This window comes from Pleurodeles waltl, chromosome 9 (genome assembly GCF_031143425.1).
Source record: "Pleurodeles waltl isolate 20211129_DDA chromosome 9, aPleWal1.hap1.20221129, whole genome shotgun sequence".
Lineage (NCBI taxonomy): Eukaryota > Metazoa > Chordata > Amphibia > Caudata > Salamandridae > Pleurodeles > Pleurodeles waltl.
In genome coordinates this window covers 1,123,188,794-1,123,211,025 of record NC_090448.1, presented here as the reverse complement: position 1 = coordinate 1,123,211,025, position 22,232 = coordinate 1,123,188,794, and the positions used below count along the sequence as shown (strand labels likewise).

At 44.9% G+C, this 22,232-nt stretch overlaps 1 protein-coding gene across 1 annotated transcript in view; it reads right to left on the bottom strand.

Annotated features, from left to right (window-relative positions):
• The window catches only part of LOC138260408 (matrix metalloproteinase-18-like), a 112,681-nt gene that overhangs the window by 21,767 nt on the left and 68,682 nt on the right, over nt 1–22,232 (bottom strand). The window contains exons 5-7 of the mRNA XM_069208857.1: nt 15,923–16,294; nt 9,269–9,432; nt 4,791–4,962 (exon numbers count right to left, since the gene is read on the bottom strand). Coding sequence (XP_069064958.1) covers nt 4,791–4,962; nt 9,269–9,432; nt 15,923–16,294 — 708 coding nt within the window. The remainder of the gene's footprint in view (nt 1–4,790; nt 4,963–9,268; nt 9,433–15,922; nt 16,295–22,232) is intronic.

The window sequence follows — 22,232 nt, the reverse complement described above, 5'->3', positions numbered from 1 at the left end:
AGGGTGGGGCTGGTAGAGAGCAGCTATAGTCAGGTGGTCCTCAAATGTTTGTGCCAATTTCTCAGAGTGACAAGAAAGCACTAGCTGGAACTAGCCTTTAGGTAGAGCACTCCTCATAGTGTTTGAGCTCAGGCTAGGTTTTCCAGCTGCATCCAGGGTCTCCAGTGAGGTGGCAATGTGAAGAAACCCTGCTCAAGAAGAGAACAAACTGTAGCCCACCATGCATTCAAAATGTGTGCTCCCTGATTATTCTATTCTGTACAGATCTCCGCGCAGGCACATTCTTCAAGCACTGGAGGCAATCATTGTTTTGGAGCAAGGAGTGAGCGAGCAGACAAGGGGTGTTCGTTTTTCCTGGCCCCAGCTGCAGCATGGGGCCACAGGAGAATAATAGCACCCAGGTGATGTAGCAGCGCTGTCTCCTCCTCTCACTGTCCCGGATGCCAGAACCATGCCAGAGGACAGGTTGGTATGATGAGCAGCTGCTCGCAAAGTCTAATAGCAGGTCACTCCCTCGCTATGTCACCTAAGCTCCTGTAGGCACTACAACTGAGATAGGGGCTGCGCAAATCCAATCAGCAATTTCTCTGCACTTAAGCGCACTCAGACCTCTGCTTTTGCTCCCACCAGCTGCATGGATGCTCTCTCCCTGACTCCAATGAGAAGGGGAGCCACTCATAACCGTCTCAACTGTGGTGCACCCACTAAGAGGTTGCGGTCATAATGATGGCCCAGCCGTTGAGGAGGGGGCAGCCCGGGTCTCAGACATGTGTGCACTAGCCTCTTTCGGAGGCCTCTGCACCGCCTCTGGTGAGTCTCCATAGGCCCCCGGCAGTCAGAGCAGGTTAGTCAGTGTGGTGAAGACGGCCCGGTTGCACCTCCAGTACACCGATCTCTCGCATCACATCCGCCTGAGCATCTTTGTATCCCAGGCCACAGGACAGGTTGCTTGTGTCCACCAGCTCAGGGCTCCCTGCGCCGCCTCCCCAGTTCAGCGGGTGTCCCAGTCATATGGTGCCAGCCCTCAGGTACCTCTTTCCTACATGCTCCCAGCACACTTGAGGCCCACTCTGCAGTTAGGGGCGGACATCCACCATCTTGAAGGCCGTGCACACTTCCAAGTGTATCAGTTGTTCAGTGCCTCAGCGGAGCGCTGTTCAGCTTAGTTGATTCTGTACAAAGTGCAGGGGGAGCAGAGGGTGTGCACAGGTGTCCGGAGGTGCCTCCCCTAGGCCCTTAGTATCCACAGGATGTCATTAGATGGTTCTCTGGGAGGAGCTCTCTCAGTATGCGTGCAACTCCACTGATGTTTGGCCGTGCCCCTCTCCAAATTTCAACTCTTGACCAAAGAAATCATGAAGCTCTAGGCAGATCACTTTAACTTCCTGTGCCTCCAAATGAGACAAATATTTGCAATGCAAAGGGTCTCGCAGTTGCTAGCGTTTCAGCTATTGCCACTGTAAGTGACAATGTGTTTTGGTTTGGAGTGGATATATGTGGTGTGAAGTGGAATTATGTGGGTTGAACTGGAATTGTTAGTTGTGGAATTGTGTGGTGTGCAATGTATCTGTGTAGTGGAATTATGTGGCATGGTGAACAGACAGGGGTGAGAGCAGGTGGTACTGCGTTGGTGGTGCTGTACTGATGCTGAGTTGGTGCTGCACTGCTGATGGTGCACTGATGAGGAGGTGGTGCTGCGCTGATGCTGAGGTGGTGCTGCGCTGATGATGAGGTGGTGCTGCGCTGATGCAGAGGTGGTGCTGTGCTGATGCTGAAGTGGGGTTGCCGCTGGTGGTGGTGCTCTGATGCAGGGGTTGTGCTGTGCTGATCCTGAGATGATGCTGTGCCAGTGCTGCACTGATGCTGACGTGGTGCTGCATTGGTGCTGAATTGTTGCTGAGGTGGGTTTGCGCTGGTGCTTAGGTGGGGCTGCACTGGTGCTGAGGTGGTGGTGTGCTTGTGGTGGTGCACTGATGCGGAGATGGTGCTGTGCTGATGTTGAGGTAGAGCTGTGCTGGTGTTGAGGTGGGGCTGCACTGAATCTGGGTTGGTGCTGCATTGGTGTTGGTACACTGAGGAGGAGGTGGTGCTATGCTGATGCTGAGATGGCTCTGTGCAACAAAAATGTGGTGAACACAGAGTTGTGTGAGGGATGGGTGTGTACGGTGGAGCTACGGGGATGGGGGAGTACATTTCTGAATTTCTGGAAATTCCAGAGCCAAGCAAGATCGTGTGGAGTCGGCCTGGGTTTCCATGGTAACCACCGGCAAGAATCCGGAGATACTGGTTAAGCAGTGGAAATTCCAGAACTATGCGAAGATGGTGCCCATATTACGAAAGCAAGTCAGTTCAAAACTAATGGTAACCAGGGATTGAAGAGCTATGAAAATCTCATGTAGCACAGTAGAATAGAAATTAATATTATTATTTACTGATTCTAGAGATCGGTTTAGAGAGAAACTTGTAGTAAGGCCTGTAGTGTTCGTTCTGCTGGATCACGGAACACTGGAAAATAAAAATGCAGTTTCAGCCTGTTTTAAAATAGTTCAGCTAGTTTGGCAGCAAAAAGAACAGGCACCCATCCTTCCCCTTGCTATGTCCACATACGCGTTCAATTGTTAAAGTGCTATTTGTAACACTTCAAAGAGCACTTAGCTCATGCAGCAGCGCCGCTGGTACTGTGCTGACTAAATATACTGCTTCCTGCACACATTATACATTCTGTGGATTCTTTGATTGTTAAATACTGTGTTTCTGGTGTGTAAACGTTGCAGGTGCATGCCTCGATACCAGGTTTCAGGAGAAAATGGAACATCTAGTTAATAAAAGAAGTAATTAGTGATCTTAAATCCACAATCACTTTCCGTATTGTACTTATCTGAACGAGGCAGCTAAGAGAAAACTCTAATAACTGTCCCAAAAAGCCCAAACTTTTTAAAAGGGAACAACCAGAAACAACAATAATGGGGTTGCAAGGGAGTGATGGAAATGTGGTTGTCGCACAGTGTGTTATTAATAAAGAGAACAACTTCTTCAGGTGCAGAGGCAGAGAAGGTGCGACGAAAGATTGAGACAGCTTGGAGCTGCAACTGATAAATGAGCAAATGACCGCTCCACAGACCACATTCACCAAGCATGAGCTTTTAGAAGCAATCGCTGACTTACAGGGTGGCTCAGGCAACTGTTACAGAGATCATTGAGCAACTTTCAGATGTCAAGTTCCAATCCCTGTGAAATAGATAGCTCAGAGGTCTAATTCACAACCTGCAATGCATGTGCATGTAACTCAAAGAACATACAACTTATACAGTGATATGTGCAAAACTTGCAAGCCGCTGGTTTGAACCGCACCGGGTCAATTCGAGTACATGCTGGTGAAACAGGAAGTGACACTGCCAATACCCCTCACTGTGCATCACTTCTATTAAATGTGGATCGGAGACAAAGAAGACGGACTACAATAAACATGCATATTCTAAAACTGTAATAACGCCAGGTGTCGTATGAGAGCCATCATTTTAATTGGATCCAATCAACACTAAAAATAAGCAGCGATGGACGGAAGGTGGGGGGAACGGCAGCACAGGAGATGAAAATAATTTAAAAAATAAAGGCTCGCGAAGTGCGGAGTCTGTAAAGCAGAAGCCGCACTAATCAAGCCAAGGTACACAAACACTTGAGGAAAATGTGTGGTTAAAATGAAGCCTGGTGGCCATCAGCCAGGTGCTGCGCTAAGCAGGAACTGCTCGTCCGGAATGTAAAAGAGCAGGGAAGAAACAATAAAATAGTCCCTCCAAGAAATAGATAAAGATTCAATGCTCAAAGATACAGAAGTTGGTCCTTACTCCCTGGGTGTAAACAAAAGTCAAAAAGGAGGGACAAAGAGGAAGATTGCCCATTAGCAAGCAAGTATTTTTAAAGGACACTGACATCGACAAATGACAAGCAATGGGTTAAGTTCAACCCTACAAAGCATACACAACAGATCGTTAAAGTGACAGCGCAACTGCTGTCTATGCTCGACCTAAAAAATGAAGTGCACTCTCTAGTATTGAACTAAATCCCTGGCCACATCTTGGGGCCAAATTAGATATTGGGTACAATGTCCTTGTCTGCACCTTGGCGTACATTTAATTGTGTGCGCCTGACGCAGATAGGGGTGGTGCTCTAGATTATGGGGAACAAATGCACTCTCCCGTGCAGACGTGAACCCTGATAGTTCACATCTGTGCTGGGACGAGAGCATCAGTGAGACAGTCATGGTTTGGAACCATGACTATCTCTTTCACTGCCAGTGGACAGAGCCACAGCGTTTTTCAGTGCTCTCAGGAGAACATGAGCCCCTGTAACCTGCTCCCAGCTCCTCCCCGCACATCACACTGTTCTAGATGCTCCTGCTACAGGAAAAGTATTTTCTTAAATTACTCCATTGCTTCATGGAACTAGGTCTGCAGGTCTTTCAAGTACCTTACAATGAGGTTTGGTCTGAGCATAAAACGTCTTACTGATTGGTGTCTCCGCTGGTAATAGCAATCCGTTTCTGGGAAGTATGGGCTTCCATTTCACATTCAGCTATACAGTGATACTCCAGTGTAAATTATCTTTGTTCACCAATGATACGTGCAAAATTTAAGTGTGTAATGTTGAACAATTGGCTGTATAAAGGGATATCGTTCCAAGTGTGTGCACTGCTTGGACAGTCAAAGCTCCCACCCCAAAAACTGAGTAACACATTTTTGACAAATATGGTCAAGAAATTTAACAGTGGTGCAGATATGAGACTTCAGTACCTTTAATGAAGAAAATTCGTTCCCCTCTAATGATTTTTCCACTTTTAGCAATAATGGCTGGTTGGGTGAATGCCGCATCCACATTGTCGGGGACGCCAGGGAATCCCTCCTTTATTTTCTTTGGGTATCCTGCTTCCACCTTATCTTGATCAAATTTCCAGTACTTGTCCCCCTGTTAGGTACAAAGAAGAACAATACACATTAAAAAAAAGACAGCAGGCATGGCCAAAAGGTAGCAGAACTGGATTTGAAGCCTTTTTCTAGGCTGTGGGAAAACTGCTCATCTGAGGACAACCGGGTTCATGAACGTAGGTAACATATGAATGGAAAAGAGAGGGATCTTTTGAAGGGATGAGCAATGATTTTATTTTCAGACTACAGAAGTTGTACATTTCCTCAATTGTATCCTTCATGATAGCTCAGTGTGTTAGATGTTTGTTGCTGATATTTGCCATCACCTCCATGAAAATGTATACCATTCATGGGCTAATAGACTACCTGGTGTTTATAGTGTTTAGAAATTGCAAAACCTGTGTCATTAAGCACTATGTAAAACATACATTTTGCAGAGTCAAAAACTGCCCTTCCCAATTGCCAGCGCCATTACTAGGGTACTTGCGACTTTAGGAGGAGGGGTTGTGATTGAAGCTCTTGGTATGGTATTGACATATTGCATGAAAAACGTAATTTCCCAAAATTCTACTTTTCAAATAGTTTTTTTAATTCCTTTCTGTGCGGTGAGGGCCCTTTACCTCAAATTTGTAAACAAGAGGAAACACCACCTCTGCATGACTCCATACCATGTCCCATCACTACCATATTTTTTTTAAAGTCTTACTTCCATTGCACCCCATTTCCTCATTTTCATTCTTTCCAACTGTACCACTTCCCCTTTACCACGTCAGTTTCAGCAGCAGAAACTACGACTACTACCATGTTTCCTCTTCCTCGTTCCCCTATTTACACTCTCCCTTACCAAGAAACTCAGGAAGTTTCATACACAGGAGTCTTTTCTTCCTTTCTATATCATCCCTCACCAGGCTGCTTCTGCTGAATTAGACTCCTCTTTCCCTCACCCCACAACAACTGGGCGAAAGAGACAAGCTTCCTGTTATTTTTTTTGTCTATCCTTTGACAGCCCTTCATAGATTTGCAGCCTTTGATCTGGGGGTCCCTGTGTGGTTTACTCTGAGTGTAATTGACTCTCTCCTTGATTGTGTTGCGGGTGGACATTTGACCTGCTTTCACCGTTAGTTCTTTTGCAACATTCTCCCAGGACTGAGACTGAGTTTGTGCTTTGCTTTTAGATCAATCTTGTGTGGTTTTTGCAAACCTTGGTGGTGAACTGTCCTGTATCTGTTGACTATGCTAGAACAGAGATGGTTAGGGAAACATGGCACATCATTGTTTTGGAAGTGTTTCTATGAAAGTGGGTATTCATGCAAACTGTTCACTTGTTACTGAAGCATGGTGCTACTGAACCATCCCACTTCTCTGACAGAATAGTTTGCCCAAGATTAAACGTCACTATCTTTGTGTCAACACATTATCTCTTGTATTTGTATTTTGCACCTTGAGTCCACCAGGCCCTTCTTAAACATTAACTGACCTAGGTTGGGAAATAAGTATATCCAACAGACACTGGCCTTACGCATGGTTGTGTTTTAGCTTCCAGGGTGATGAAACTTTGCTAGAGAAGACTTCTGATTGAAAAGATTGGAGGTGATCATCACTGTGTGACCACTAATTAAAAAGCAATACATTACTTTTCGCTTGGTCTAGTCGCTGCACAATAAAGCAGAACTTTGTTTTCAATCATTTGTCACTTGGCCCTCATTCTGACCTCGACGGTCTTCACAAAAGACCGCCTAGGTCCCGCCGGACCGAAGACCGCCTCTGGTCGGAGAGCCGCAAACAGCCATACTGGTGGTCGGCGATGCAGTGGAGGTTGCTCCTCCGTCACCGCCACGTCATCAGAACACCGCCCACAGAATTACGTGCCAGTATTCAGCGTGGCGGTGTTCTGGTGACGGGGCGCTGGCAGCGGAGCAGCCCCTATGGAACCCGTTCCCTCCCAGAGGACCACCGAGGCAGGTAAGGTGATCGTCCGACAGGGAAGGTGGGGTGATGGGGTTGTTGTGTGGTGTATGCGTGAATGGGTGTGTGAGTGTGAGTGTTTAGAGGAGGTGTGTGGGTGCGTGTATGTTTGCGCTGGGTGTGATGTGTGTAGCTGGGATGTAACGTGTATGTATGTGTACATGTATGTGCGCATGTATGTGTGTGAGTGGTGTGTATGTTTGGGGGGCCTTTGGAGGTCGGGAAGGGGCCCTACCACCCTTGGGGGGCAGTAGCGGGTCGTGGGTGTTGGGGGTGGGGGGAGGGGGAGACTCCTATCAGTGCCAGGGAAAAAATTCCCTGGCACTGATAGTGCCTACCGCCATGGTTTTCATGGCGGTTCAAAAACCACGAAATCCATGGCGGTATGCGGGGTCATGATACCCCAGGCGGACAAGTGACGGGCCCCCAGGTTGGAGACTGTTGTCTCCAGCCTGGCGGTCGTTACCGCTGTGGCGGGCGGTGTGGTACATTGGCCGTTTGGCTTGTGCCAAACTGCCAATGTCATAATGTGTCATAATGTGGCTGTAATTATCGCCAGCCTGTTTGCGGTCCTACCGCCAACATTACACCGTCCGCCAGGGTTGGAATGAGGGCCTGTATTCTTACTTAAGATTGCTTTTTCTTGATAATGAATCACATTGGTTGCCTGTAGTTTGCAACTCAGCTTGAGTTTGTGATGGTGCTAATGTCTGGTGTATGTCCCACATTTTCCATAAAGGAAAGTCTGCACAGTCCTATCTTGCATGTCGAGTTGCTCATGCAGACTTTTAGTGCCGGGAGCTCGTTCTGCTCTGGAAAATCAGGTGCAAACAGCACTACGCGGTGTGCCAGACGGTGCTGCTCCTGAAGCTGATTTTGCTGCTGCTCGAGTAGATTTTCTATTTGAGCCGCAGCTTTCTCACAGCAAACAGTCACAGCCGCCCGTGTTGGGAAAATCTCACCTGGTGCCCGCTTAGCCCCCGAAAATCATGCTAAAAGGACCCCAATTCTTGCTCGCCAACTTGCCATTGGCGAGTCACAAATGAGAAAAAACACCATCACATGGTGGTTGGCGGAATTTGGCTGGAACCCTGCATTACAAGCATAACAAGGAGTGGCCAAAACTCCGCCAACTCCTTTGGAAGAGGGGAGTGTATTAATCACTTCTACTTTTAGAATGATCAACAAAGGAAACCCTTTATAACATGAATGTCCCTCGCCTTTGACCCTCTGCCAGTGATGTGATTTTAACTCCTGGTAATAGGTTGTCTTATCTGAAAACGGTTCAGGCAACCTCCTAACTCAGTAGCCTTCCCTGCAGTAAGAATGTATTGCCCCACACCTATCTTGTACCATCTTAAGTCTGGGCTAGGCAAACACCCTTTTTTGACTTTCCTAAAAATCTAATTAACACATTAGATCTTGATCTTGATAAAGTGTTGCCAATGATGGTTGCCAATTTAAAGCCCAATCATCAAAGGCAACTTTCTAAGGTTTGAGATGCTAAAACAATCCACTTACCATGGGAGTATCTGCCCTTGTTTCCTCCATCTCTAACATGGCCAGGATCCATCCTCCAAACGCCAATCACCTGGAGGTAGGTCTGACCCAAATTTGTAGTTCACTTATTCTCACAGCATGCTGGCCTCTGTGGATACTGAGAAACGCCCCAACAGAGCGGAACCTCTGAAAGGCAGTCAGAGGTTGGAACATACTCTGGTACATGTCGCACTGATGATGTGAGTCTGTTGCTAGCCTATCAGCATTTCAGAGGCACCAGCCTCTGGAGAAGTCCCCCATTAATGCACAGAACATTGGAGTTATCCACTAGTATTTTGCTGTATGTCTTTGAACAATAGGATTTTGTCAGGCACTTTGCCATCAATGACTTGCTTTACCTCGTGGTAGGCACTCAGAAGGTCTCACATTTATATTTAGTTAACATAAATAAAACAAGGCATGCTGAGTTAGATCTAGTGTCCTCTCCTTCCTTCTTCCCAGCCGTCACTTGGCTCCTCACATTGTGAAGGCAGGACTACCTGTAATGATGTACCATTGCAGCTCCGCCTCAGCTTACACTCTTCAGTGGCTCTAATGTGGGGGGCAGGCTTATGATGGGTTGTGATAGCCTCATTGTCGATATCTACATTGAGATGCCATTACAGGAATTCCCGCCTTGGAGACAATGGCTGTACAAAAACTGCATGATCCCAGCCTTTGCATTTAAATTGTAAGTATCTTTCAAAGAAGGTTAGGGGAGCTGGAGGGCTCCACTCACACACAAAAAAGAAGAGGTTTGTGCTTCCATTTAAAGTAAGGGTAGGGCTTGTACAGAATCTCTCTGTAAGTTGATCGAAAAATGCTGCTATGAGATTCTTTACCTTGAAAAAGAAGATTTTGCCGTCCTGGTTTCCCTCAGGGTTCTGCATCCGTATTGCGGCATCAATGGAGGCTGGGAGGTTCCACCTGGAACTGATCAGCTGTGGGTATCCTTTCTTTGGCGTCAAGCTTTTGCTCAGCTGGTTCAGTTCCCAAAAGTGTTTACCTATAAGTTTAAGTTAAAGACATATAAAAGTAGCAGCCAATGATGTCTTATTGGAAGACTTGAGGGATGGCTCTGGTGCCAGCTCATTTAGTGGTTTCCCACAAAAGCACTGTAGGGCTGTTCTCCTGTCCACAGAATTGACTGGCTGATCCCGGCAAGCATATAGGATGCTCATGCAACAAGCAGACTAGATGCTGAATGCTTACGGACACTCTAAAAGAAGTAAACAAATCATCTCTTTCCTCAGGTGGCAGTCCAAGTACCCTTTAGTATGTTAGGCAAGTGGTGCATGCTCGCAATTGTGATTGCCCCTAGGCACAATGTCTTACACAGTCCCCTCTTCATTCTGGGACTCATCAAACTCCAACTGTAGAAGGTTGCTGGAACTATCCTTTGTCATTATTCAATTGTTTTAAAGAACATAGAAGAATTTGATAATACCTAAACTGAAGCAGCCTGGCAATATTGTGCGACAAGAACTTCTTCTAGCAACTTTCTTACAATCATGTACACATAGTTATTTGTTCCAGCCATCAATCCCTGTTTATTTCAATCAATCATTTCTTTTATGACTGGACAGTACTATTGTGTGCTTGGCTGAATACCTGTGTATGTGTGTGCATGTGAAACTTTACAGCATTATAGCACATTGCAGTCAGCCGACAAATGGCCTCTGGAGTGAGTGGAGTGGAGGTCATGGATGCTGCCCATTGAGAGGCTCTGCCATGTTTATCAAGGGTGCTGAGCTTGGACATGCAATTCCTGGTTAGGTAGTTACTGTGTGAAACTGAGTTTCCCACCACTGAGGGGTGGAACACAGAGCACATGCCCATGAGCCAGGTTCAGCTTGTATGCTTTTGCCCATAGCCATTGGCATACACCTTTTTACACTTTCCAGCTTGTTTCCAGTATTGGATGTAACTGTTTTTTACATAACGCATGTGCTTCTAATGAATCACAGGTGTGTAGAGGTATTGAACATGTTATAAATGTTTGCATTGAAGCGTAACCCTGTGTGCAGGTGACAGCTGACAGCTTGTATCCAGGATGTTCCACAGAAGTTTTTAGGCTCTGCAGAAACACTTGCAACAGTCAAAATATTCTACATACAACAGATTAAGGAGCTTATTTACAAGCTCCTTGCCCCACAGGTGGATCACTTTTTATGACGCTCCAGTGGCGTGGAGTGCAGACCCATATCTATGTGGCCACACAAGGCCACTTTGTGTGGCTTTTCATGGCCTCGTAGATATGGTGTAGGCCAACGCAGCGGAAGTTGCTGCGTTACACGGCATCAGAGGGGCTTTCCATGGGCTTTGCGGTGAGTATTTCCATGCAAAACCTATGGGTTTTGAAGCATTTCCAGATTTACAATGCATGGGAATGCATCAAAACTGTATGCCAGGGGAAGCATAACAAGGAGAAACATCTTTATTTCTCCAAATTTTTCCCTCTTTCTATGTGCATTCTGCACCACATGGAGGAAGAGGAAAAAAGCCTCCATGTTTTTTTTTTTTGTGCAGGGAGATGTCTCCCTGTGCGCCAGTTATATCTGAATGGACAGGAATGCACCTTATCTCATACAGTGCATTCCTGCTCTTTCGCATTGGCATTGGGGAGCACACAGCAAAAAGACTTGTGGCACTGCCCTAAGTCAATTCGTTGTAAATATGCCCCTAAGTATTGTAAGCGGCCTTGAGTTATTACACAGAATTTTAATAAACAGAATGATAATGATTGTAGGTAGTATAATATTTAGCACCTTCTGACGTTGCTTATTTTAAGCGAATAGTGTCTTTTTTGCCAAATGTTGCATAAATTGTACACTGTTCTTAGTAGATACTTTTTAATACTCTGTGGTGTATTTCTCTTGAGAGTTTCACTGTCTGCAAACCGTGTGGTACAGAGTGAACTTTCTCCATGGAGTGAATACTGTTTATGGTACCCACTTCCTACTCATATCAACCTAATTTCTCAATATATGTTAAGTGACTGTCAGGGGTTTGAAATAGATAAAAGCAGTCCATAGTAGGGTGTTCTTTTTGGCATAGACATTCATTATTTTTAGGAACGTGGCTTTCTCTGAACAGTTATTTACAGATTGAACACCATATGCAATGAGAGTTTCCCATATATCTGTGGTTGATTGTTAATTTGAAACTATGATACGCCATCATTGATTACAACACTGGTGACAATTTAAGGAAGAACCAGCGTGTGAAAGAAGAAAGAAACTGAACCTACAGAAAAGCTAAGGAGGAACCAGATTACAGAAGAAATCCAAGAGAAGAGAGATTAAAAATCTAAGAGAAAATATGAAGCAAAAGAAATTGAAGATTAAAGTGAAGAACACCACCCTGGAAGCCCCACCAGTGTCTTTTGTACCAGAAAGCCTGTCCTCAACAGAAGTTAGAGACCTGTTTAACTTCAAGGCAAGCTGTTTAATCTACTGGGCGCACAGCACACAGGAAGTGCAGTGGCCTGCCGATTGAGAAGGTGGTCTGCTCAGCCATGCACGAAGCCTGACCTGTTGTGCCTGCTTGTATGGACAGGGTATATGGAGGAAATGGTCTGATGAACTGCATGTGTACAAAGTTACAAATCTATGGCACTGAACATTTGGCAACCTAGTGGAAAGTCAGTTGGAGCAACAACTGGTGTCAGCATTTAAAACCTCTGAAGAGTGATCAGTGAACCTGCGCAGCAATCACTTGAAGAGCTGTGCTTAAGGGCACACATTGTAAGCAACAGTTACAGTCTTCCTGTTGACTGGGTTGCTAAGTTTCCCTGCCACCTATTCTGCAAGACAGGTCATTGGCTACCTGATCTGTTTCCAGGACGTATTCTGAGAGGAAGACTAGAGCGCCAACCTGACATATGGGAACAGCTCCTGTGCAGTGGAAAGCAAGTTTGCCAATTTTTTGTACGAGGATATAGAAATTTGCTTGCATTTAAATGGAATGAAATGTACAATGGCAAAGTATTCAGGTGAGAAGTCGCTCACCGGCATGGAGTATTTGAATATTCCGGAGAATAATTTAACTTTAGATATACTGTCATGTGCATTTTGCTCAATACCATACATTGCTTGAGTGTATTTTCAGTGCTGCTATACTGGATTTTAAACATGCATTGGGTTGAATTCAGTAATGTTATGTTTATGCTGTCAGTGCTTGCCACTGCTGAAATTAATGTTTAATGCTGTATTGAACTGAGAAATGTTATGCCGTTACTGACGTGTTTTAAAATGTTGAGTAGTGGCATGTATGTTACGCATGAAAGATGCGCCCTAATGCTATTTTAACAGTAATTTTGCTTATCATATTTTGCGTGTGTATAGTGGGCTGAAGTTTTAAAGCCATGCTTGATTTTAGAGACGTATAATTTGATGTAGGATGCTAGAGTCACGTGTGCAGAGTGACACTGTAATGTTGTGATATTAGTATCTTGGTTCGTATTTTGGATTGTGTTTTTGACCATCTTTCCTAAGGGGTTAAGGATGAGGGAGCAATGTGTTAAGCCCAATGTTAAGGGGTGGGGGATACACCCCAGTGATGTGTCAATCCTTCCTATGGGGTTAAGGGGCAGTGTGTTAAGCCCAATGTTAAGGGGAGTACACCCCAGTGATAAGTATCAATCCTTCCTATGGCGTTAAGGATGTGGGGGCAGTGTGTTAAGCCCAATGTTAAGGGGTGTACACCCCAAGGATATGAGTCAATCCTTCCTACAGGGTTAAGGATGTGGAGGCAGTGTTTTAGGCCCAATGTTAAGGGGATAATTGGTTTCAGTAGAGGGTAGGTGAAACCCTGGTCCTGATTAGAGTATAGTGTGATGGGAGTACATTGTTGCACTCCAATTCAGTAGAGGGTAGGTGAAACTCTGGTTCATTTAAGTGGCCGGTGATGGGAGTATGTGTTTGTGCCCCAATGCAGTGGAAAGCTGGTGGTACACTGGTTCTGTTTAGGTGTATGGTGATGGAGGTAGGTGGTTACACCCCAATGCAGTAGAGGTGGAAGAAACATTAGTCCTGTTGAGTTGTGGATGGCAACGGGTGGTCCTATTTATAGTGTGCGTGATGTGGAGGGGAACAAGTAGTGTTCTCTGTTGGGAGAGCAGGGACGTTTTGAGTTATTTGAACACTCGTATTGTGAATTTGTGGAATGTATTTAACTGTATTTTAGCACCTTACATCCCATTGGAGTATTGAAGTTAAGCAGAGAGTGTTTTTTAACCTGTTCTCTTTATTTCCATAGGGTACTCATAATTTTGAAGGACGGTTGATTGGGATGTTTTGTCCTTTTCTGTTCTGTTGAATATTTCATTGTTTTCATAAGGGGGAAATGTGTTGTGGCCTCTTGCTATCTTATTCATTCTCCCCACTACCTTAATGTTCCCTGCTGCTCAGCCAGTGAGTGAGGTCATTGTATGGTTAGAATGTTGACAGTGTTTGTGCTTGGATGAGTGGACAGTTGGAGTGAGAAGGGCTGAGCGGCAGGATGCTGCTCATGGAGGGGCTTTATCTGTAATCTACAACAAAGCTACCCATGAAGTGTATGGTGTAAGGTCAATGTGGCACATAATCCATGCTGACTACACCGTCCTACACCAAAGGGAGTAGTTTCTGTGGTGGCATTAATGATACCTCATATTCTTCTGAGCTATTTTGTACTTACTTACTTCCAGAGCTCTAATGCTGTAACCATGTATTGAGCAATGTGTACAAAAGAAGCTTGGATGATGTCATTAGTGAAGTCATCTGTTATGTCATTTGAGATGTCTTCAGTGATGTAATAAATGCTGTCATAGAACATGTCATGAGTGATGTAATATGTGAAGTCAAAAGCAGCACTTGGCTGGGGCGCAAGTTATAGTTAGCTTTGCTAACTATAACTGATGAATTTCTGTGTTTTATTTAGTTGAAAATGCTAATGTTGTCATTGACAAATTCACCTAACCATCACCTTACTTTAACCTTTGGTTAAAATATTGCATCACTCATGACATGCTCTATGAGATCACCAATCTGAAATGGCATCACTGAAGATACAATCCAATGAGTGTGTTAGTTTGTTTTATAGTAAACATAGTGGCAGGTAGCTACCATATTACGTTTCTACCTAATTTTGTACATCCTGTGTCCACCTAATGGGTGTACGTTTTTACAAGATGCATTGCCCTCGAATACATCAATGACGAAAAATGACGCAGCGGTGGAGCAAGGGGCTTATAAATGGCTTGTAAAGGAGGCCCCATGTGTGAAAAATGCACGCAGTAGTACAAATACCCACAAAATTATTTGTGACATATAAAGTAACATGTTCAGGGCAACACTGTTTTATCACTGTTCGTCAACCTGAAGAATAACGACAAACAGCCTGATTGGTAGACCGGTAAGACAAAGAGCATATGAATCTCAGTTGGCTGCCCTTGTATGCTAAGTGAATCTGCCTACAAATTCCTACTCCTTGTATCCCATGTGAATCTGCATTCACAGACAAAAGGTGCCAATGTAAATCTACATTGGCACTTTTTGTATCATTTCCAAATCTGCATTCACAAGCCCTGGGGTATACCTGATTAAGCATTTACACACAAATTCTCAATGAATCTTTATTCTACCCCCATTGAGCCCTCCATGAATCTTCATTGATACCAGTTGAGGGGGAACAAATCTGTATTCACTCTCTTTTGGTGTTTAGTGAATTTGCATTCATTCCTCTTGTGTTTGCCCTGAACCTTATTTCACATCCCTTGTGTTCTTTGTGATTCTGTATTTAATGTTAAAGAATCTTGTTATAACTATTTGCACACCACCTATGTCATTAGTAAATCTACATTCACGTCTCCAATGTCCTAAGTGAATTTACATTTACTCTGCTTTGGTCCATACAAATCAGTATTCATAAGCCCATGTCCCCAGTGAATATACATTCAGACCATTTCTGTCCCCTGTAAATCTGCATTCACACCTCACTCATAACTGAATCTACATTCTGCACTTGTTGGTGAATACTGAATCTGCATTTGCACACTTGTATCCTCAGTAAATCATCATTCATACCCATTATATGATTAGTCAGCATGCATTCACAGCCATAAGATCACCTTAGATCTTTTTATGATCCCGCCTTCACACATCCTCAGTAAATCTATGTCCACATGCATTGGATCCTCATTAGGTATAAATTCAATTCACATCTCTTATGTCAGTAGTGAATTTGCACTCATAGCCCTTACATCTTCACGAAACCTGCGGTCCTTTGCCCTATTCCAATATCTTCGATATTTATTAAATCTACAACCATATCCCTTGTGTCCTGAGCATCTCTGTATTACCATCCCTTCTGTCCGTACTGATCCCACATTTGCATCCTCATGACTAACTTTTTTATAACATTTGGCTAATCAAATGAAGTAACTTTAAGAAAATTATTTCCATAATACATTAAATTGACTTTACCATCAACTTCCAATTCCATAGAACACTCACCTTTAAATGCATAGATAGCGCCGTCTTTGGTGGATATAAAGGTGTCAATAGCCTGCCCTCCACACAGACTCACCACTGGTGCCTTTCCTTCTTCTTTGGTGGCTCCTGACTCTACTTTGTGCCCTGTGGCAGAGATGGAGTCATTTTTCTCCTTCTTTGGATCACTGACGGTATTGATGACCACCGGTGCAGGGGCACTTGCTGAAGGCTTGCCATACATTGACTGGATGGCATCAATATCATCCTCGTGGAGCTGGAATATAGGGTTGTAACCTTTATATGTCGGTGCCATTACAGCTTGAGGAGTAGTGGAGTGGTCCAGGCCCAGAGAATGACCAACCTCATGGGCAGCCACTTGGAAAAGGTTAACACCTACAAGGGAGATATTCAAGAGCGGAACATAAGACAAATAAGAAGGTCAGCTACCATGGACTACAAGGAGGAAAATAGCTATTTAAAAACCTTTTATACCACCATAAATATTGCTAACTTCGTATTAGTGTGTGGTGTCAACAATTAGTGCAGGGTGCAGTCAATCCTACTACCAAATCTAACCACAATTCCTCCTCCATTCTATCCTCTAGATTCACTTTCCAGTTTGTGCTTGCAACATTCACTCCACGCAAGCAACATAATGAGGTCCAGATGCCATTCTATCAGGTCACAGCCACTACTTCTATTTACTGTTAGTATATATGATTGGTAAAAACATAATCAGTTAGATCACTGGAACCATGATGTGCCAAAGCTACTATCAAAAAGGTAAGGTTACCCTATCCAAGTTCATCCTTCCACAGCCATTTTAAGCAAGAAGATTGTGGCAGGGTCACATTCTAGGTGAGGATTTTCTTTCAGGCATAAGAAATCATACAAGTGAAATCAGTGAGAAGTGAGCAAGGAGTTAAAGAAAACACTACAACACAAGCTCAACTTCAGTAGTTGCCGGTTTTGTGTAGCCATTTTAGTTATCGCTCCATGCACGATATTTTAGCATACTAGGCCTGCTGCTGTGCACTTTAACCGAGATATATTTTATTCAGCTTCGTTTATTATTATTACAATATACATTTTCTCGGTCTTGTTTTATTTTCGCTCTAATTGTTTTTGCCTAGGCCAGCACTCTGTTCTCAAACAAGACATTCTTGCTCACTCTGTGCTTCTTCCAAAGCTGCAGTAATATAGGTTGCCGGTGAACGTGGTGTAGAGTTTAGTCTCTGACATTCATAGAAAACACACATCCTCACGTAGGGACATTTTCTCAGAACATCAGCTGTTTTATTATAAAAACGCTTCCTTATACCTTACACGTTAGAGGGAGATTCCAGCCAGAGAACCACAACTGTATGCTGACTGCTGAACGCTTCGCTATAGCTGCTTATGCAGACTTCAGGCCTTTGCTCAGGTATGGGGGATGATATCTTCCCAGGGGAACCTGAAGGGCAGAATTAGAGCTTAACACGCTGTGCTCTGTTATATCTGATGTAGAAATTAGTCAATTGACTCTAGTGACAATATGGTAGCGTTATTCCTATGCTTTACTCTCCTTGTCACAATTTTAATCTTGTCATGCTGTATCATCCTGGTTATTGCAGCCCATGCTTTGCTATCTAAGATGCAGTTGCGTTATTAAAACATTATTGAAACATATTATGCCTCTGTCTGTCATTGTGTATGTGAGACCAATGTAATCAAGAGAAATGGAAGAGACCTGAGTCACCACGGTTTCCCTGAGAAATCAAGTATGTCATGCGCTCGGCTGCCCTATCATCCCTGCCTTTGGGTCGAGATGAGATACTGCTAGTTAGCCAGAGCAAAACCCGGAGTGGAGCGACAGGCGTCACCTGTAGTGGGTCAGACTAAGTCTCCCACACCGCAGGCAATCCTGCAGCTCAAAATCCAGTAGTCTCATTAGAATAATGAGAGCCTACGCGACACAGGTGACCCTCAACAGTGGAAGGCCATTATGCCAGTCCAGTGGCAGACACGGTAAAAAAAATATCACAATGCCTTTAGGCTAAGATTCTAGAGCTCTTAATCATGGCTCGTTATTGTAACGTGCCATGTCTAGGAGCTCTGGATTCAAGCTGAAGGCAATGTGAGCTTCTCACAGTGCCTGTCAGTGGGCCCAAATGAAAAAGAAAAACAAAATGTACTTACCCAAGCTCCACAATGCGAGGCGAGCCTCAGCAGCTCCCTTCTCTGAATCCGGACACTGCCTTCATGCTGCAGATGAGCAGTATGAAAGCAATGCCGGGATTGGCTGGTGCGGGCTGCCTTAATGCTAAATAAGGCACCAGGGGCCTGTGCCTGCTCTCCACCCAGCTGTCTAAGACAGCTAGGAGGAGAGGTTTACACTGCGCATGTCAGGCTGGCCAGTTCAAGACAGCCGGCCAAACTGCCAGGCGTGGTGTAAACTGGGGGAGTGAGCACCACGCCCCTGCTGCCAGTCAGCAGCAATGCCCTGCCCCCAAACACTGCTCGGGCTGGGCGCAGTGAAAAATAAAATGGTAATTAGTTTTATTTTTCACTAGTTTGCTGCACTGGCAGCAGGGGGGAGACGCTCCTCTACCCTAATTGGGGGTCCACCGCTGCTTCAACTTACCAACTGAACCTTACCCTGTAGCATGCATCTAAGCGCGAGTTGTGGCTCTTGCTCATGAATTTGTGTCGCCAGGAACACCTCCTTACGACAGGCCAGCAAACGCTCAATTACTACCCACATTGTGCAGAAATCAGTGGGAGACGTAGGGGGACTGCCACTACCAGGCCTTCCACCTCTGCAGCAAGGCCAAAGACAGCTTCAAAGCCTCAGTAAAGCTGGAAGACTATCTACAAAGAAAGTAGAAATGTACCCACTATCACATTAGGGATGCGATAAAGAATTGCACTGCCTGGGTGACAACTCTGCCCACATATTTACCTTTACTGTGCTGTAACACCCAACCAGGGCCATGCAATTATGAGCTAAATCCTGCATAATGGGAAATCACTCTGAGCACAAGGAATTACTGTGTGGAACTCCACACATTCCTCACCCCTAAGGATTTAATGCAGACATTTACCGCCTGATTGAGCAGGTGGTAAACGAGCGCAGAAATCGTCTGATTTGAGGCAGGGAGGGAAAAAGAGCAAGAGGGTAGGGGTGGGAAAGGAAGAAGATTCTTGGCAGGGGGACCATTGTTAGCATTCCCCTTGCCACTGAGAAAAGGCAGGCGGGTCTGGGGGATGAGGCTTGGCTGCTGTTGCAGCCAAACCTTCAGCTGGAATTTCCAGTAAATACGTCACGTCCGGGAATGGTTACATAGCAGCCCCACCCTATTCTGCCCTACTTTCAATTGGGGCCTCAGATAGGGTTTCAAGGACCAGATTCCTGAGTGGTTTACTCAGAAGTGTGTCAGGTAGCGGACACTTGAAGACTCTTCGGTACGTTTGGGATGTTTATAGACATTTTATCAAGGACGGTAATTCTAGCTTCACCTAGAGGTGTTAGAATTAAAAATTGTGATGTGATGTAGTCAGTGTTTCGGGGATATGTGCATTTCTGGCTGAAAAGGAAGTGTAGAGGTTTGAGCCACAAAATAACAGGGACGTGTACTTTCTATTTTATGGAATAAACGGATGTAAATGAGAACGTTGTGAACAATTTGAGCTTTGGACCAGATGGTAGATCAGGGGTGTGCAATGTTTTTTCAATGTGACAAAGGGTAGATCAAGTTTGATTTCTTTCTGTTGTTTTCATCGTCCCATAAACTAGCTTGGTATATGTGTTTGGTATTGGTGGTATAATTTTCCTTCATAAAACATTTTAAAAGTTGTATTTTTTAAAGATGCAACTGTTCTACGGTGACACTAGTGACAAAGACGTGGTAGTAGCAGTATGGGGTAGTTTCATTTTATTTTAAAATATAATGTGCACACAGGTCCCAAAGCCAAAGTTCTTGGATGAGCAAGGCAAGCAAAGGCTCTACTCTCCCAGGGTGGATTTCAGCTGCAGTATCCACCAGGCTTGATCAATAACTTGTGCTGTCTGGAGCCAGAATTCATAGAGATTCAGTTAGGAGTTGTTTAGGACAAGAAATGACACCTATGAGCTACTACACTTTTATCCAGGTCAAAGGCTTCTTGCTAGAGGTGAGAGCACATTTATGGGAGGAGAACTGCAAGGGACCAGCAAGGGGAGATCTGACCGAGACATACATGAAGTGTTAAAGAGCAGCTGGGCCAAAATCAGAAATAATAAATCTGTGCCATGCTGATTTCCTACCCAAAATCAAAGGAAGCATGGTAAGTCTGCTTTAACCACATTGTCATTCACTACTAACAATGGAAGTGGAAGTTGTCTATCAGTTAAATCTGGAAGTTCAGGAGCCCTGGGGTCTGTGTAGTTTCCCCAGCTTGACTGTTCAACACAGCAGGGCTGGAGAAACCTAGGTGCGCAAGTGTGTTTGGCCGGCCCGAGACGGCCAGCCAAATACACATGCGCACTTAGGTGCACTCTCTCCTCCTCCCCCTCCCATGACCCAGCCCCGCTTCTCCCTGCACTGCTGGCTGAGCCAGCAGATGAAAACTAAAATGATAGTCAATTCCTGACTCTTGACCAGGTGGGCAAAGCTCCTTCGCCATTGTGGAGGAGCCGCCCCTGGCATCATGGGTGAGGATAGAAGGGTAACATGAGGCAGGTCGATCCACTCTTGCACTGTCAGAGCAGCAACCAAACAAGTGCTTTGTCTTTCACCCTTGCCTCTGCAGGATGCAAATCTGGCCAGGGTCTGGGCCACAACCCAATTAGGGCACACCTGACTGATGCTTGTCTGCCTTTGGGGCCCTTTTGAGGTTGACACGGTCCGGGGGAGAAAACACCTGCTCAGAATTGTGTCCTAGTAAGAGTAGGTAGAATTTGGTTCTTTTAAAGACTGTGCAGGTTGAGAGCCTCAATTGCTTTTCTGCTTCCTTACTCATTCATTGGGTGTATTTGTCCAGAAATAGGCAGTATAAGTCCCTTTAAAAAAGCGCACGCTATTGCTCATGCCGCCAATTCAAATTCTTGAACTTTTAGTATTCTCTTACTCATTTGGCAAAATCACTGTGAGGTGCACGTTGCCAGATGGATTCGTTCTCTAATTACCCACTCTGTTTTGGTGTACACATACTGAGCATCCCACAGCCCTAATAGTTAGGCTGGTGCTGGACTACTACCCATATGCCCATATGTTTTAGCCCACTGCAATTATAATTTGCACATCCCCATATACCCTCACCCATCACTCACCAGGCTCTGTGTTCCATAACATGATAAGGGCACTTCAGCTGTCATCACACACATGGAAAGACTTCCCAGATTGTCTCAGAATAACAACAGCCTTTCAGCCACACACCCTACAGAGTGTAGCCTGCCATCCGTGTGGATAACCACTCCAGTGCTCCACATGGGGTTAGTGAGCGTTCTGCAAAAACTACAATACACTACTGAGGGGGGTTCATTGTGTGGAGAAACATGGGCGTAGAAAAGGGACATGTGTAGTCTGTTACTGCTGCTTGCCTTATTTAAATCAGTCTTCCCACCATTTTTTAAAGACTGAAACTCCCATTCAAAGCAAAAAAAACAGTGGGGACAGAAAGTATGATACCTAACTTTTGTAATTGCTATAAAAAAGTACTGAAAGAAAACACAACCAAATGTGACTGCTACAACAGACAAGCCCAATTTTGGTTCTCTTTTAAAAAAATCCTCCACTTGAGGTCTAGATACAGGGTCTTAGGCTTGGGGGGGGGGGGGGAGTGCGGGGAAGTGCGGGAGGTTCATTCCTTTTATGGATAAGGAAGCCTCACACACCTTGTACTGATTTCCATGAAGAGAAAGCATATAGTTTCTAGGTCACAGTTCAATAGAGGATATTGCATGGCGGGAAGGGGCCTTTGTGGAGCTTTACTTGAAGCATGCTCCATATATGCACGATATTGGAGCAGTTGCAGAATCTCTCCGGCTCTGTATGCAGGCAATCTCTCCAGCGAGTCTAAACAATGGCTACCCACTCAGGGCAACATGACATAAGCATTTGTCTCCCATCCCAATTCAAAATGACAATTGGTTGGCCTAAATACCCCATTGCTACAAGGGCTTCACCTGTAAGACTGGGGACCCAGATATTCTCTGGCAGAGGCAGTGATTGCAGGCAGCCACCTTATGCCGGTCTCGTATTGGTCTGGCCTGCTTGCTCAGTACAACCAATGCAAGTTAGCTTCACATGTATCTTAGAGGCAGTTCACCTGTCTGGATGCATGCAGCAGAATGCTCCCCTCTCGTCTCCAG